This window comes from Artemia sp. Qi Xiang Cuo, chromosome 6, assembly GCF_049724085.1.
Source record: "Artemia sp. Qi Xiang Cuo chromosome 6, ASM4972408v1, whole genome shotgun sequence".
NCBI lineage: Eukaryota > Metazoa > Arthropoda > Branchiopoda > Anostraca > Artemiidae > Artemia > Artemia sp. Qi Xiang Cuo.
In genome coordinates this window covers 61,853,473-61,872,687 of record NC_142799.1, presented here as the reverse complement: position 1 = coordinate 61,872,687, position 19,215 = coordinate 61,853,473, and the positions used below count along the sequence as shown (strand labels likewise).

Below are 19,215 nucleotides of genomic sequence, written 5' to 3'. Positions count from 1 at the left end.
GTTTTAGTGTGCTTGTGTTTGTTTTTGTGTGTGTGTGTGTGTATGTTTGTGTGTGTGTTTGTGTGTGTGTAAGTTTTGGTGTGTGTGTGTAAGTTTTCGTGTGTGTGTGTGTGTAAGTTTTCGTGTGCTTGTGTAAGTTTTTGTATGTGTAAGTTTTGGCGTGTGTGTGTGTGATTTTTAATGTGTGTGTGTGTAAGTTTTGTGAGTGTGTGTGTGTGTAGTTTTTTTGGCGTGTGTGTGTGAGTTTTTTTTGTGTTCATGTGTAAGTTTTTGTGTGTGTGTGTGTGTGTGTGTGTGTGTGTGTAAGTTTTTGTGTGTGTGTAAGTTTTGGCGTGTGTGTGTGAGTTTTCGTGTGTTTGTGTGTGTAAGTTTGTGTGTGTGTGTGTGTGTGTGTGTGTGTAAGTTTTTGTGTGCATTTAAGTTTTTGTGTGCATGTAAGTTTTCGTGTGCTTCCCAAATCATGAGTTTCAGACAACACACTCCTATGAGTGGCTAAGAAATCTAGCTCAGAAAAGTCAAAAATAGCAAATTAACCATCCCAAATCATAGGTTTCAGTCAACACACACCTACGAATGGCTATGAAATCCTGCTCAGAAAAGTCAAAAAATATCAACCCACACACCCCCAAATCATAGGTTTCAGACATCACACACCTACGAAAGACTAAGAAATCTGGTTATGAAAAGTCAGAAATAGCAAATTACATATCCCAAATCAGAGGTTTCAGACAACACTCACCTATGAACGGCTAAGAAACCTAGGTCAGAAAAGTCAAAAATAGCAAACTAGTCATCCCAAACTATATGTTTCAGACAACAAACACCTATGAAAGGCTAAGAAATCCAGCTCAGAAAGGTCAAAAGTAGCAATCCACCTACCCCAAATCATAGGTTTCAGACACTACACACCTATGAAAGACTAAGAAATCCAACTCAGAAAAGTCTGAAATAGCAATCCCACACATCCCAAATCATAGGTTTCAGACACCACACACCTACGAAAGACTAAGAAATCCGGTTATGAAAAGTCGGAAATAGCAAATTACACATCCCAAACTATTGGTTTCAGACAACATTCACCTACGAAATACTAGAAAACCTTAGCTCAGAAAAGCCTGAAATAGCAAACTACACATCCCAAATCATAATGTTCTGACAACACATACCTATGAAAGGCTAAGAAACCTAGCTCAGAAAAGTCGAAAATAGCAAACTACACATCCCAAATCATAGGTTTCAGACACTACACACCTATGAAAGACTAAGAAATCCAACTCAGAAAAGCCCGAAATAGTAATTTACATATCCCAAATCATAAGTTTCAGACAGCATTCACCTACGAAATACTAAGAAACCTTAGCTCAGAAAAGTCTGAAATAGCCAACTACTCATCCCAAACCCGAAGTTTCAGACAACAAACACCTATGAGTGACTAAGAATCCTAGCTCTGAAAAGTCCAAAAAGCAAACTACACCTCCCAAATCAGGTTTCGTGAAATATACTAATTGCATCCTTTTTTGAATCTGAGAATTACGGCTCACTGAGCCCTTCAAAAGCCTGCCTATATAAATCGGCCTAATTTCTTATTTTTAGGCGTTTCTGTTCTTTTCTGGTTTTAATCTGCATTGTGCACGCCTTGTTTGATGCATTTAAAGTATTAACGGTATTTTTTATCTTTCCATATCCTTTTACGATAGCTGGTATTTATCACACACCCAGAAAAAACAGCCCACGGAAAATAACCCCCACGGAAAATATCCCTGAGAAAAGACAGGGGAAAATACCCCCTCCCTCCACCGAAAGATATGGTAAAAATGATATTCAATTTACGCATAATAAAGCAATGTATCTTTTTCTTAAACTCACCCCCTTACTTTTCACGCGAAGAAACAGTTTGTTTTCACCTTACAATGATGGCGATAGAATTGAGGCATGGCCCCCTCCCCTTTCGCCAATGTCCTAAATATATTGTTAGATCTTAATTTGAAAATAACGAGATTTCACCGGTTCTCCAAAATAGCACATTGCGTCTGCGCCTAATTATTACAATTGCCTCAAAGTGTTTTAATTTTGACGGAGAAACAGTTCCTTTTGACTTTGGCTGCTGCGTTCGTAAACACAGAGGGGAAAGGATGACAGCTAATTATAGGCCTCGTGCCGGAGAGCCTTGTGTCAAAACCAGGTTCGGTTAATAACAACAGTGACTGAAGTCAATGATCGCTTTTAGCTAGGATATAGACACTTAAAATTGCATAAATTTAACGAAAGAAAATTATTTCTTTTTGCTAGAATTAAGGTCGTAAACAGAGGGGGAAGGAAGGATGGGGTTTACGTAACGAAAAAAGAGCGTATTTTACACTTTTTATCGAGTATAAACATCATATAGGGACGTTTGTATAGGGGGGGTTTACCCGAAGAGAGGAGAGGGGGACCACGGAAAACAATTTTATTTTGAAAATAAAAATGAAAACAGAACTTACATTGCTAATTGTGGCTGCCAAGGCTTCAAGTTCATCAATAATTTCATATGTTCTATCCATTGTGTCACAATACTTTCTGATAATTGAATGGGGGCACATGGAGGGCCTTTGGGGCACAGGGAGGGCCGTTGGGGGTCCGGAGGGACATTTGGGGACCGGTGGGCCGGTGGGGCCCTCGGAGGGCCTTTGGGGGTCCGGTGGGACATTTGGGGACCGGTGGAGGGCCTTTGGGACCCCGTGGGTCCTTTGGGTGCTCGATGGGCCTTTGGGGGGGGCACAGGGAGGGCCTTTGGGTGCCTGGGGGACATTTGGGGACCGGTGGAGGGCCTTTGGGACCCCGTTGGTCCTTTGGGAGCTCGATGGGCCTTTGGGGGGCCCGGGGATGGCCTTTGGGGGTCTGGGTGGGCCTTTGGGGGCGCCGGTGGCCCTTTGGGAGCTTGGGGGGCCTTTGAGGGTCCGGAGGGGCAGTTGGGGGCCTGGGGGACATTTGGGGACCGGTGGAGGGCCTTTGGGAGCTTAGGGGGCTTTTGAGGACCGGGGGCTTCCTTCGGGGTTGGGGTAGGAGGATTGGAACCCTTTGGGGTTGGGTTAGAGGACCTCACAACACTGTTCAAATGAAACTTGTGTATTATAACGACCACACTCAAATTCTCTTCTAAAATCTCTTCAAAAATCTTCTTTTAAAATGTCTCTATCTGTTTCGCCGAAATAGTTCCATAACCTGTCTAAAACGGTTTCGCCCAAATAATCACTAAACGCAAATTCAGCGTGTTCCTTTGTTATTGGCATCTCTGCGCTAGCGCATTTCAAATTAATAGGAAACCTTTTCGCGCGCTAAAACAATTCATCGCTAAGATGTTTCTTGCCTAATTGTTTCCATGGCCTTTGGTTATTAATATCCTTTGGAGTTCGAGCAGTAGAACTGTTCCCGAGGCAAAGACATTAATGATTTGAATCTATTCCTGGAGAAATGTTTTTAGGGCGAAAATTTTTAAAGTCTGACAGATGATGTCATTGATTGATTGATCTGTCAAGAAAGGGGAAATTAATTTGTTGTTTCTAAGGGGAATTATTGATTCACGATAGGTGAATTGAGGTCGACAGCACAGGTGTTCCAAATTCCGGGTTTTTGTTGTTGTAAGTGGACGCTCTCAGCGAATGTCAAGGTCGATGTTGTTGTTGTGAAATTTAGGTCATTGACCCCATTAACCACGTGTTCTCCCTAATGAGTCCATGCCCATATTTGGTGCCCCGTCAGTATTCTATGCCCATATATGGACCATAAACCACGTGGCTCGTACCAGTGTTGTAAGTGCACGCTCTCAGTGAATGTCAAGGTCGATGTTGTTGTTGTTGACACACTTTGATTTCGCAATCAATTTAGGTCATTGACCCCATTAACCATGTGTTCTCCCTAGGGATTCCATGACCATATTGTTTCATAATTCCCCACGCTCGTGAATCAATAATTCCCCCATCGATTATGTAAATCACCCCTCATGCCATTACACGTGGCCAAACAACAACAACAACAGATCGATTGACCTTGACCCCCATTAGACTCGATCGATAATCCTTGAATAAATTATGTCCCGTCAGCATTAAACTAAATTGTAGATGGCAGCACATGTGTTCGTACGGGGGCTTTAGGGTCACTTCTACTCCCAACCACATCCAATCAAAATTTTGAGATAGCCATTTTGTTCAGCATTGTTGATTTCCAGATAGAAAATATGTTTTTGAGGAGGAAACTCCCTCACGACCCTCTGGGCAAGGGTTTTAAGTTATGCCCTGGGGGCAGTTTTTGTAAGGTGCTTATAGAAGGGGTTGTCGTAGAAACTTCAAAACAGGTCCATTCGATTGGAAATTCAAAGGGCTAGTGCCCTTTTAAATAGTCGAAAGTGATTGGAGGACAACTAGCCCTCCCCCCCCCCACGCCCATCATTCCCCCAAACACATCCCATCAAAATTTTGAGATAGCCATTTCATTCAGCGTAGTTGATTTCCAGATGGAAAATATGTTTTTGAGGAGGACACTCCCCAACTACCCTCAGGGCGAGGGTTTTAAGTTATGCCCTTGGTGTATATAAGGTTTTTATAGAGGGCGTTGTCGTAGAAACTTCAAAACAGGCTCATTCGATTGGAAATTCGAAGGGCTAGTGCCCTTTTACTAGTCGAAAGTGATTGGAGGGCACCTAGCCCCCCTCCCACGCCCATCATTCCCCCAAACATATCAAATCAAAATTTTGAGATAGCCATTTTGTTCAGCGTAGGCTAGTTGATTTCCAGATAGAAAATATGTTTTTGAGGAGGACACTTCCCCGCAAGCCTCAGGGAAAAGGTTTTAAGTTATGTCCTGGGGTTATATAAGGTTTCTATAGAAGGCGTTGTCGTAGAAACTTCAAACAAGGCACATTCGATTGGAAATTCAAAGGGCTAGTGCCCTTTTTAATAGTCGAAAATGATTGGAGGGCAACCAGCCCCCCCCCCCCACACCCATCTTTCCCCCAAACACATCCAATCAAAATTTTGAGATAGCCATTTTGTTGAGCGTAGTTAATTTTCAGATAGAAAATTTATTTTTGAGGCTGTCTCTTCCCCAAAAACCTCGGGGCAAGGGGTTTAAGTTATACACTGGGAGAATATAAGGTTTTTTATAGAATGTGTTGTCGTAGAAACTTCAAAAAAGGCTCATTCGGTCGGAAATTCAAAGGGCTAGTGCCCTTTTTAATAGCCGAAAGTTATTGGAGGGCAACACGCCCCCCCCCCCCGCACCCATCATTCCCCTAAACCTATCCAATAAAAATTCAAAGGGATAGTGCCCTTTTTAATAGTCGAAAGTGATTAGTGATATTTTTTGTTGTTGTTGTTGTTTAGACAAGGGCACTTCGTATCGAAGGAGTTGTCGTGGGAATTTCAAAAGGGGCTCATTCGACTGAAAATAGAAAGGGTTGATGCCCTTTTTAATAGTCAAAAGTGATTGGAGGGCAACTAGTCCCCCTTCCACTCCCATCCTCCCACGCCCATTCTCCCATTTGCCCATTATGTTTAAAAACTAAAGGTTAGCTTAAGATTAAATCAAAATGCACTGTGATAATGCTAATTCCCAATAAGGCATCTCAGCAGTATACCAAGAACGACTAAGGGTATTATGTTCAAACTTTCGGGACTACTTTTGCTCTTAAAATTTAACCAAATCAAAATAGCGTAAGTGTATCGAAGCAAGTGTATTCTATCAAACAAAGTAAACAGATTTTTTTTGCGAATGGTATCAAGTTTTCTATTTTAGGTCAACTAGAGGAGGTATGAAACTAAATTAAACAGTACTATTTGTGTCCAGATTTTTAAAAGGGTGTATGTTGTTGAAAATTTCTGAAAATGTTTCTCCAGCATACAAATAGCAGGCCAAACTATAAAGTGTTAAAAATCGAAAAGATTTAAAGTGTTATTTTATTTTTCCCTGAAAAGACTATGTCAATATAAAACGAACAGAAATTAATTGAAAAAAACGGTTTCCACAAAATAAGTTTTTCAAATAAAAGTAAAGAACTCCATTAAACAAAAAATGAGGAAAAACAAAATCAAATAATCTACCAAGTGTGAAACTACCACAAATCAGCATCGATAAATAAATGAAAACCAAAACGAACAGAAATTAAAATAAATAACCGAGTCAAACTCAAAACGAGCAGAAATTAACATAAGTTGAGCACAAAACCCCTATGCCTTCCCAAGGCGAGAACAAAATTTGTATTTTACTGAAAAAATACAAATGAATATGCATTGTCAGTTCAATATAAATCTATTGATATTTAGTAATCAAAATGTTAATATTATTTGATTTATTAAAGTTATAAAAGTAAAAACATTTATTTTTTTTTCAGTAAAGTACAAATGTTGTTCTGGCCTTGGGAAGGCATAGGGGTTTTGTGCTCAACTTATGTTAACTTCTGCTCGTTTTGAGTTTGACTCGGTTATTTATTGTAATTTCTGTTCGTTTTGGGTTTCATTTATCGATGCTGATTTGTGGTAGTTTCACGCTTGGTAGATTATTTTATTCTATTTTGCTCATTTTTTGTTTAATGGAGTTCTTTACTTTTCTTTGAAAAACTTATTTTGTGGATTTTTTTTTTTAATTAGTATCTCAAAACGGGTATTAACTGTAAATATAATTGACATACATAATATAATTGACATGCTATAAATTAACATACTCTTTGGAAATAGCCTACCTTACTTTTCTGGAAATTACCATAATAACATTTTGTTGCCTGAAAAAAGAAGGTCTAAGCAGGTCATGACTTTGGGAATAAGTTGTCCTCCTCCCAGTGCCCTTTTTATATTTTTCTGAAATCCTTTGTGAAGTGATATTAATAGACCAAAGTATCAGAAAAAGAATGCCAAAATGAAGTTTAGTAGTTGGATAAGGGTGCCCAAATATCAATCACACCATTACTGATCATAAAAATTTTGACATGAGTTAATTTTTCATAGTGTTTTTGTGACTATTTGATTAAGTAGCCATCTCGCCTTAGAAAGATATGCAATTAAAAGTAAAAATTTGTTTTACTTTGCACAGTTTGGGGGCACCAATTTACGAAATGACTTAGCAAAAAATAAAATGAATGTCCATACAACTAAATCTAGAGTCAACTAAACACCAATAGGTTTTTTCTTGTATTAATCAGGGCACGGGGGATTGCATTTCCGCGGGGGGGATTTTAAACGTTAGGGCGACACGACGAACGACACTTTTACGTCTACAATTGGCTTCACCCAGCGATGCACTGTCCCCGGGCATTAAAACTTAAGACGAACAGAAGTAAATCCTTATAATGATTCACATTTAAAACGGTTCTTGATTAACGATTTTACTGTAGCGTCATTCATGGTTGTAACCTACTATTATGACGTCATTCATTATCTTCTATACGAAGATAGAGTTTTTGTCAAAAATTAAATTTATTTAAATTTTTTGTTAATAACAAAAGTACGTAAAAGTAGCAAGTCCCTTTAAAATAAGCCATTAAGCCACTCTCTATGATGTTCCAATACCCGCTGAGGATATTTCAGTGCTACCCATGCAAAAGACTTATTTTCTCCGTTGTTTAAGCCAGGCGACTGTAAAATTGCTGAAGAGAGTTATCGGCCATGGTAATTCCAATGGCGTATTTTTGTTCCGATCTGACACGATTTTTAGGGGTTTCGTGGTATTCTTCGAAACACCCCTAATATTGTTTTCAAAATAATATTTTACTTTTAAGACTAATTTAGGTAGTGGTTATGATTCCTGAAGCAGCTAGAAATGACTCTAGCTGCTAGTTCTTTTCTTACTGGGCAGTTTTATTTTTTGACGTATTTTTTTATTTTGGTTACTATTTGCCGTTCATTAATATGTCAATATTTTTTTAAAGCGATTATTACTGAACTTTTGATTTTTGTATTCCAGATAAGCTCTTTCCATAATATATCTTGGGGCTCTTTATTTAATATAGGTTTAAATTTATATTTTTTGGCCTGGGTCTACTTTTGTTGCTGATAAAACCCCATGGCATTTATTAAAAGCAGCCCAGAAATAAAATAGGATCTTCCAAGCTCGGCACGACCATGCCAATTGGAGGGGGAGAATTTACCCTAAAATCTGAGAAATAAATTCCCCTATCTGTCTTCGTTTTAAAAAACTGAATTTATAAAAATTACACGAATAAGTTTTTCCATGTTTGAATCCAGGTATAGGATTACTATTATATGTGACTGAGGGGGTGGGGGGGGGGGGATTGGGGGTACGACGAACACCATTTTTATGTCTAAAATTTTTTGGAACTAGCGAAGCTCGGTCATTCGGTCATCTGGTACTAATATACTATCAGGGAACTTACATGTGTGTTGCACCTACCCGAAAGGGGAAAAGGACATATGATTATAAGAATAATTTTTATCTACTTTAGACACATTATTTGCAGTTTGTCCATTTTCCCTATTCATTAATATTCTGTGATATGACACTGCCCTCCCCCAAAGAAAAAATCTAGATAAAACTGCAAAGAAAATTATGTATGCAACCTACACACAGTAAAAGAGGATACACCATATGAATATAAAATTGATTTATATCCCCTTTGGACACATCCCCTGTAATTTCTTTGTATTCCTCGTTTGATTAATAGTCTATGACAGGCTTTCCATCTTCTACTACCGTGATGAAGCAAACGTACAAAACCAATTTCAGGTCAAAGAAGAACATTTAGCCTACAGTAGTTCCTATGAAAGATTATTTGAGCTTTTAAGACACTGGCGGTAGGTCAATAGTAATAAGTGACAAGGAGGAAACGCATTTGTGGAATGTAGCTTCTAGTGAATTAGTTTCAAGGACATATTCAAAGGCCTTTATTATTTATTTCAAGAAAAAAACTGTTTAGGGAATGTATAAATAATCGTCTTCAACAAACATTTAGTTTACACACAAAAAAAAATTCCTTAGCTCCTGACACTGGATTAGATGGAGGTCTAGATAGATATAGGTCTAGATTAGATAGAGGTCTGGACTAGATAGAGGTTGGATAGATAGAGGTCTGCGAACTAGTGCGAATCTATGTGGTAGATAATAAACGTTTCTTTTTCGAATATTTTTATTCGGTGGTTTGTTAGGATATAATTGCCAGATTAGTTGTTCTCCATAAGGTTGGTTCTAGAGATGATCCTTCTAATTATTGACCAATTTCTCTTTCATCAGCTTTCAGTAAAATTTTTGAAAAATATATGTACTCTAGACTTTTGTCGTTTCTTGATAAAAAACTATTTTTCCATTACAATCAGTTTGGTTTTCACCCCAAACAATCAACAGAACATGCTTGCACGGCCTTGCCGAAGTTCATTCAGAAGGCACTTGATGAGGGTAGAATTGTAGCTGCAATTTTCCTTGATGCTAGAAAAGCCTTTGTCAGCATATCACGTACTGTACTACTCTCCAAAATAGAACACTTAGGGATACGGGGAATCAGTTATCATTGGTTTGAAACTTATTTATCTGAAAGGTCTATCAGTATTGACCCTAAGCTTCAAGATCAATTCCATATTGATTTTGGTGTCCCTCAAGGGTCTATCCTAGGACCTGTTTTATTCCTTATATTCATCAAAGACCTTTTCATTGCTGCATCTGAACAAACTAAACGAAGTTGCTGTAGTAATTGTGATCACAATTTTGTCCCACCTAGTGATGCAGCCCTAGATCTAGATCTGTTTGCATTTCCTGATGATAGTACTCTTGGGTGTCCAGAAATTAAGGATGCTTCCCTTATCAAGAAAGTGTATTCTGTTCTAGAAAGAACCTTTGCTTGGTTTGATGCAAATCGTCTTGCCCTAAATACAGCTAAATCTAGTCTACTTATTTTTTCCAGATCAGGTACTTCTTGTCCTTTGGTTCGAACTGTTTCTACCACTCAAGGTGATATAACGCGTCCCGCTGATAGACATGTTCGATTCCTGGGTATTTTATTGGACGAAAATCTCTCTTGCCAACATCACTGTGCTCTCGTGAAACTTAAGCTCTCCAGAAACCTAGGAGTTCTTTGGAAGTTTCGTCATTGTTTCCTTTGTTCAATAATAAAGATCCTCTTTCACTCTCTCATTCAACCTTAAATATGTTACTGTCCAACAGTATGGCTATCAACATTACCCTCCTTCACTCTTCTTGTTTTAGAAATATATGACAGAGAAACTAAATAAGTGTCTGAGGTGACTCATCAGCTAAGCATCAATTGAATAGATGATCACTCAACATAGATCTTTCTTTCCTCTTGTTTCATTTTTAAGTATTTTCATGAACTCCTCTTTGATTTCTTCAACTAACTATATCTAATTGCGCATTGAATCCTGTGTTTCTTTGTCTCTCAGAAATCATATGGATATTTTCATTCATAAAACCCAAACCATTAGATCAGACTTCAATCCAGTTTTATGTTGTGCCTCCATCTGGAATTCCCTACCAGTTAAAATTCGGCTATGTCATTCCTATGGACAATTTAAAAAATAGCCAACTAACCACCTCTTATGCCTAGACAGTTAGTCCTCTCCTCCCTTTTTCCCCTCTATCTTTCCTTTTCAATTTTTTTATTTCATTTGTTTTGATTGGCATGGTAGTTTTTGGTGTTTTTCAGTTTTTTTTTTGTTTTTTTTTCGTTTTTTTCTTGTTTTCCTTCTGTTTTATTTTAGTGTTATTATTTAATGTTATGTTTAGTCTCCCACTCTTACAGGCCAAAGAGCCTTTGTGGGGGTCTAAAGTTCTGTAATTGTTTCTGTGTTTCTTTTAAATAAATTGATTGATTAATTGATTGATTGTTATTCTTGTGATTTTTCGGAAATTTCTAGTGTTCTCCATACTTCTTGTTTGTTTTGACCCTTCCCTCCTAACTTTGGATTTTGTAATGATTGATCTGTAATTCCTTATACATTCTGTATAATTCATCACTGCGTTTTTTGAATACCCTTACCCTAGAATAATATCCTACTTACATGGCTTCTCCTATTACTTTTCATCCTACTTTCTCTAGAAATCTGTCAAAAATAATCCTACCACCTTTTGAAGTTCTACGTAGATGTTAAAAAAAAAAAAAAACACAGTATAAATAAAGGTTTACATCCATTTGCAAAGGAATTAATGATAACGATTTCTAGGATTGAGCGTTCTACTACCTTACATTATGACAACCCGTAAGGCATGGAAGAACTCAAAACTTCGTGTTTTCTGTATTGCCAATAAAAGAGACGAAATCGATATTGATCAAAAGGGGTAAGTTTTTACTCTCCTTTGCTATATATCTCTGTTTTATTCCTTACACAGTAATTTCTGTCATAGCTGCATGTACAAGCTCTGACAGAATAAGGGTTAAAATTCTTTTTTTTTGCTGATTAAGGCTTTTTCAGTTCTTTTGGGTGGTGCCAAAACGCCACATTTAACACTTTTTATATATATATATATATATATATATATATATATATATATATATATATATATATATATATATATATATATATATATATATATATATATATATATATATATATACCTCGCTCCTTTACGCTAACATTACCCCTTCTTAATACCTCGCTCTTTACGCTAACATTTTTAAAGAACTTTCAAAAAAGCTTATTATTCTAATTAAACGGTCCTTGTGTTTAAGGAGTAATTTTTAAATAATTGGAACAAAAAGTCAAACTTTAGCGTAAAGAGCGAGGTATTAAAAGAGGGAAACCATTTCCTCTACGTTTTAAGTTTTAGTGCTGCTACTTACTTTCATTCGAAAAACATTTTTTATTTAATCAATAAAAGGAACTCAAAACCTGAATTCACTCCGGGGATAATAATCAAGCATACTCTTTTCTGCAGAAAAAAAATATTTTGAAATTATTCTTACGGATATTTGTTTCTTATCTGGTTAAGAATTATTCTACTACTTTAAAAATACTAATAGTATTTTTCGTGGGTGCTTATATAAATTTTTCTAGATGGGAAGGGTCACAATTATTTCTTTGCAGGGTAGTTAAGGTTTAAAAATACAATTTTCAGCCAGATGAGTATCACATGATATTCTGATAAGAATATAATAACTTAGGAAGGAAAGGGATATATGTATTACTGTGAATGTCCAAAATCTGATTAATGATGACATTCGCCTGTGAATGTCCAAAAATTCCCTTTTCTCTGCTTACATTCAATTAGCTTTCAGAATCAGCTTTTGCAGTCTTATGCTAGCTTTGATGGTTAAAGGTAAAATGGAAGGTTAAAGGTCAGCTGGGTTAAGTTAAATTCGGTTATAAATCTCAGAAATGGGCTAAAACCTAAACTAACCTAACCCAGCCTAGCCTGTCACCATCAAACCTTGCTTAAAACTGAAAAAGTTGACTGGCAACGCCGACTAAACCAAAGGAGAAAAAAAAAGGTATTTCAGATATTTACCGGTGAATATCGATGACATTTTCGGACGTCCACGGTAACACATGCATTACACCGAGTCCTCTGTTGCTACTCCTGGCAGATGCTAACGTTAACGATATTTATCAATTTCCCTCAGATTTTACACAATCATTTTGCCAATTGTATCTACTTCGCTTAAGATCTTCCTCGCCCAAATTTATCTCTCTTGATAAAAATTGCCAAGTTCATATTCTACCTTGAAAGAATTTATTTAAAGCTTTAATAGCATAAAATACATAAGAATCTTGGTCTGATACTAGAATCTACGCTGCTGAGCATGAAAAACGAATTTGGATTTTCTCAATCTTAAAGGAAATTAAAAAGGTTTTGGTGCGCTTATTTCTCCATTTAAATTCGTAGCGTAAAGTCCCCCAATTCTTGCAAAATTTCGAATATATCTATAAGAGCTTTCACGGAGATTAGATCTTTGCCCTGGATTGTAACTAAGACTGTAATACCTTGGAGCAAGAATTAGGGTAAATTACCTCTTAAATTAAGAGTAGAGGCATTTTCAATTTTAAGCATAAATGGGAGCATTTTAAGTTGGGTCATTCTGGGAGTGAAACAGATTTCCATTTGTAAATCAGTATATTATTTACGGTTTATTTATTTATTTTGCGTGAGCTCGGTTTATTACTTCGTTTTTAACGTGAACTGTAGCCTACTGGCATTCAAGTTTTATGCACATTATTGTGAAATAAAATTTTTTCTTGGAAACAAACTTACCGGGTGAGGGGAGATGTCTATATGTCTAAGAAGTGCCTTCGTTTGGGGGGGGGGAGAAAAGGGGGGGGGCAGTTTCCCCTCAAAGATTTGGAGAAATAATTATTAGGATAACACTATTTTTTTGTTATTTTTTATTTTAAAACAGGAAAAAAAAAACCCAAAGTGAACTTTTAGGGTGTCATGCGGCATTTTATGATTGCCTTATTAATTAAATTTATAAGGAGCAATTAAATATAAAAATTAGTTTACAAATGAGCCCATAATTAGCTCTCTAAGATGTTCATGTAACTGTCCTAGCCTTTCCATTCCATAAATATCACCCAAATTGCGCTTTTAATGTGCCATGTGGTACTTTTTTATGGCCTTATCGAATTTAATATATAAAAAAAGATAATATATTGGAATTAGCTTTTATGAGTCCTTAAACAGCTCTCTATGATGTTCCAGTGCCTCAATAGTGACGAAGAAAAATAAGAGGACATATCATATCACTGCTTCCCATGTAAAAAGTGATTTTTTCTTCTTGTTCAGTTAGGGGAGTTGTAATTTTCTGTATAAGATTTCAGCAATGGCGATTTAAACGGTGTATTTTTTTGATTTGCGAAGACGTCATTTTCAAATATCATGCAACTGAATGACACGATGCAAGATGCTGTTGGAATGGTGCATAGTTCAACTGCGAGATTTAGTGTCCTATGATGGGCGCGGTAGTTGAAGGAAGTAAAAGGGGGATATGCACTTTAATATTAACGGTAAAGCTGGCAAAAAAACGAGCTTATTAAACTCACCATCACCCACCCGAAAGCTTGTTTACAGTACACTGCTGTCGGCTGTAGCAAATCATAGCTGACAGCCTTAGTAAAACCTGAGTCCACTACTTATGTTTGTTTGATGCGTGTGCATTATTTATTTATCCTGTAACGTTTATGAATATAACCGAGTAACGTCTTTGTTAAATTAAGTAAAAAAGTAAGTATTTCAACTGAAAGTAAGGAGCAATATTAAACCTTAAAACGAACAGAAATTATTACATGTATGAGGGGGGTCGCCCCCTCGTCAATACCTCGCTCTTTATGCCAAAGTTTGAATTTTATTCCAATCAAACAGTTCGTGGTAACGAACTGTAAGGAGTGACCCGGCTCAATGGTAACCGAAACTCTAGAAAACGATATTTTGATACAAATAGATACGCCAAAAGAATCAAATTTTAATGCTGATTTCAAATATATAAGTTTTTTTAAGTTTAGTCCAACCCATCAAAAGTTACGTGCCTGAGAAAATTTGGCTGATTTTCGAAAAAAGGAGGAAAGACCCTCTAAAAGTTATAGAACCTGAATGAAAATCACACCATCATATTCCACGTATCAGAGAACCCTAATGTAGAGGTTTCAAGCTCTTATCTACAAAAATGTGGAATTTTGCATTTTTGCCAGAAGAATGATCACGGGTGCGTGTTTATTGATTTTTAATTTTTTTTTTCCCCAGGGGTGATCGTATTGACCCAGTGGTCCTAGAATATCGTGGGAGGGCTCATTGGAATGTAAATTAAAAGTTCTAGTGCCCTTTTTAAGTGACAAAAAAATTGAGGGCAACTAGGCCCCCTCCCACGCTCATTTTTTTTCAAAAGTCACCCGATCAAAATTTTGAGACACCCATTTTGTTCAGCATGTTCGAACATATTATAAGTATGTCTTTTAGGATGACTTAATCCCCCAAAGTTCCCGGAGGGAGGACTGAAAGCTATGAACTTTACCCAATGTTAACATATAGTATTGGTTATTGGGAAGTATACAGACGTTTTCAGGCGAGATTTTTCCTGGTAGTTGGGGGCTGGGTGGGGCGGGGGTTATGTGGGAGGATCTTTCTACGAGGGAGGTTGTCATGGGGGAAGGGAAATTGTTATGAAGGGGAGACGAGACTTCCCAGCATTATTTAAAAAAAGATCAGAAATTAAATATAAAAAAACAAGTTTTTCAACTGCAACAGCAGCAGCATCAAAACTTTAAACGAACAGAAAATATTACATATATGATTGGGTTCACCCCCTGGTCAATACCTCGCTCTTTAAGCCAAATATTTTTTAGTACTTTCATAAGAGCTATTTATTCTAATGAACGGCCTTTGTGATTAAGCGGTCATTTTTAAAGAATTGGAAAAAAATTCGAACTTTCACTTAAAGAGCAAGGTATTAACTAGGGTACGAACCCCCTAATATACGTAATAAAAATCAATGAATATAGAAGTTCGTTACGTAAGTTAATTCGTAATTTACGGATATTTATTACTATTAAAAACCTTCGTAAATAAAATTAAACAACTGTTGAGAAAGCCATTTAACCAAATAAAAGTAAATTAATATGCAAATTTTGTTTTAATTATTCATGTACGGTGAGCCAAGATCAAAACCTGCATTTTCTCAAAAACGTTCAAAAATTAAATGAAAAAACAAGTTTTTTTTAACTGAAAGTAAGGAGCGATATTAAAACTTAAAAAAAAAAGGAATTAGTCCGTATGTGAAAGAGGCTGTCCCCTCATAAACGCCTCGCTCTTGACGCTAAAGTTTGACTTTCTCACAACTATATTTTTTTTTAAACAAGGAAAAACTTTAGCGTAAAGAGCGAGGCGTTGAGGAGGGGACAGCCTCTTTCATATACGGAATAATTTCTGTTCGTTTTAAGTTTTAATGTCGCTCCTTACTTTCAGTTAAAAAAACTTTATTTTTTTATTTAATAGTTCTTCAAGAATGACCCCTCAATCGTAAAGGCCGTTTAAGTAGAATAAATAGCTTCTTTAGAACTACTAAAAAAAACTTTAGCGTAAAGAGCGAAGTATTGACAAGGGGAAGACACGCCTTTATATTTAATAATTTCTGTTTGTTTTAAGTTTTAATGTTGCTCCTTACTTTCAGTTGAAAAAACTTGTTTTTTTTAAATTTAATTTCTTATTACTTTTTAAATAATGGTGGGAACTCCGGCTCTCCCTCCATAAGAAATTCCTTCATGAAAAGATTCCACCAAGTAACACTGACCCCCCCCCCCCGCCCACCACCGGAAAAATGCCACCTGAAAATGTATGTAAACTTCCCAATTACCAATACTATATGTAAGCAATGGGCAAAGTTAATAACTTGCAGCCCTTTCCCCGAGGTCCGTGGGGAGTTAAGTCGTCCTCAAAGACATAATAACTAGATTTTTCGACTATGCTGAACAAAAATGGCTATCTCAAAATTTTAATCGGTTGACTTTGGGGAAAATGAGCGTGGAAGGGGGCTAGCTGCCCTCCAATGTTTTTGGTCACTTAAAAAGGGCTCTAAATTTTGATTTTCGATCAAACAAGCCCTCTCCCGATCTCCTACGATCACTGTTTTGATATGATCATCCCTGGAGAAAAAAAACAATAAATAAACACGCATCCGTGATCTTTCTTCTGGCAAAAATGCAAATTGCACTTTTTTGTACATAGGAGCTTGAAACCTCTACAGTAGGGTTCTCTGGTATGCTGAATCTGATGGAGTGATTTTCGTTAGAATCACTTGATGTCTTGGGGATGTTTCACTCCTTTTTCAAAATTGGACAAATTTTCTTAGGCTCGTAGCTATTGATGAGTACTATCAAATTTGATGAATTTTACATCATCAATACTCAAGTCTTTCGATGTATCTATTGTTATCAAGACTCTGATGTATTGTTATCTTAGAGTTTCGGTTACTATTGACCATCATCGCTCCTTACTTACAGTTCGTTACCACTTACTGCTTGATAGTAGCTTTTCTTCTTTATTGCTTGAAGAAAAATGTCCTATTCAAGAGCTAGGGAAGGAACGGGCTATCTTTACTTATTAACTGCTTGGTACATTTCACCCCCATCAGGTGGAAGAGCGCATGTACATGTGGTCCCGGGATCCGTACAGCTAGTCTGCTACATATTCACTAAATTATTAATTCAGAAAAAGCGTGTTAGTAGGATCATTAATGTAAGTGTTATTTGTATCAATTTTATTTGGTTAAAATAGACTAATAAACCCAATGAAGGCCAGAGCTCCTTAGTTTCTTTCTCGGGCTCAGTTCTAACTACAAAAAAGCAACGGAAAGTGGAACAACAAGAAGAAGGTATTAAAAAGGGATTTGAATCCCATCTACGTCTTCTTGTGGTAAGACAATAACAGAAAGTGACAGCAATCTTAACAATGAAAGCAGCTCAACTTTGACCAAATTATTAAATAACTGTGATCAAGTTAATGGTCCAGCCTCAGCATTGGCTCATATTTGTGATCACCCCTTTCAACAAAGAGATTTGATTTTCACTTAGACTAAGAAGAGAAATTCGGAAGAGAATCATCAGAATTTTCAGACATCTTTAAAACACATCTAGGCTTGTGTTTTTCGTAAGCTTTTCAACATCCCTTTCCCCACAGGTGGTTTTATAGGAGAGGGGTGGTTGAGAAGGCCTTCACCCCGGTCACAGAAATTTTAGGAAGGTGTAAATCTGAAATAAATAATCTAGGCAGTTATAATCAATGAGTGGTTTTTCAAATTTAATTTTTATTAAAATAAAATAGAGGGCGTAGTTAGCAGTAAGTTACTTACTTACTGTAGTACTTATATAATGATACATAATACTTACTGTAAATTTAAGCAAATTGAAAAGGCCAAAGCCATCACTGTTTTTCCCTAAAGGATACTTCAAAGGGGGCTCATTCGATTGGAAATCGAGAGTTCTAGTGCCCGTTTTAAGGGTCAAAAGAGATTGGAAGGCAAGTAACACCCATTTTACGCCCACCAATCCAATCATCCTATCCCATCCCATCCCCTTCCACGCCCACCAATCCCATTCAGTCAAAATTTTGAGATAGCCATTTTGTTCAGCCTAGTTGATTTCCAGATAGAAATTATGTTTTTGAGGCGGACACTCCCCCACAACCCTCAGGGAAAGGGTTGTAAATTATGCTCTGGGGGCATATAAGGTTCTTATAGAAAGATTTGTCGTAAAAACTTGAAAAAGGACTCATTCTATTGGATATTCAAAGGGCTAGTGCCCTTTTAATAGTAAAAAGTGATTGGAGGGCAACTAACCCCTTTTTCACGCCCAGGTTTTCCCCAAACACATCCAATCAAAATTTTGAGATAGCCATTTTGTTCAAAGTAGTTGAAAGTTCTGGAAATTATATGTTTGAGCAGGACACTCTCCCCACAGTCTTCAGGGCGAGGGATATAATTCACGCCCCAGGGGCATATATAGTTCTCATGGAAGGAACGCTCGTATAAACTTCAGAGAGGGCTGATTTGATTGGAAATTGAAAGTTCTAGTTCACTTTTTAAGCGTCAAAAGATATTTCCGGGCAACCAGCTCCCCGCCCAAACCCTTCTTTCCCAAATGCATCCGATAAAAATTTTGAGATAGGTATTTTGTTAGAAAAAGTTCAAAGATCATATAACAAAAATTTCGCTGTCGACACAACCCCCCCAGGGCCTGGGGGCAGGCGTTGTAAGTTATGCCCTGGAGGTATATATGGGTTTTATGGAAGGGATGCTCTTATAAACTTCAAAGAGGGCTCATTTGATTGGAAATTGAAAGTTCTAGTTCACTTTTGAAGAGTCAAAAGATATCGGAGGGCACCTACCACTGCCCCCTCCCCACCATGCCCTTTTTTCTCAAACTCATTAGATAAGAGCTTTGAGATAGCTATTTTTTTAAAATAATTCAAAGACCATATAACAAAAAACTCCTGGGAAGACACAGCCCCCCAGGACCCAAGGGCAGGCGTTGTAAGTTATGCCTTGGGGAATATATGGTTCTTATGGAAGGGATGCTCATAAAAAATTCAGAGATGGCTCATTTGGTTGGAAATTGAAAGTTCTAGTTAAGTTTTTGAGAGTCAAAAGAGATTGGAAGGCAACTAGCCCCCCCCATGTCCCTTTTCCCCCAAATAAATCCAATAAAAATTGAGAGATAACCATTAAGTTAAAAATTGGTCAAAAGTCAGATAACAAATACTCAGGTGTCGTCACAACTCCCCAAGGCCCGGGGGAAGGCGTTG

At 37.1% G+C, this 19,215-nt stretch overlaps 1 protein-coding gene across 1 annotated transcript in view; it reads left to right on the top strand.

The window, feature by feature from the left end:
* LOC148951480 (bumetanide-sensitive sodium-(potassium)-chloride cotransporter-like) overlaps window positions 1-19,215 on the top strand; it is a 177,904-nt gene that overhangs the window by 119,959 nt on the left and 38,730 nt on the right. The window contains exon 17 of the mRNA XM_089090904.1: window positions 11,154-11,268. Coding sequence (XP_088947030.1) covers window positions 11,154-11,268 — 115 coding nt within the window. The remainder of the gene's footprint in view (window positions 1-11,153; window positions 11,269-19,215) is intronic.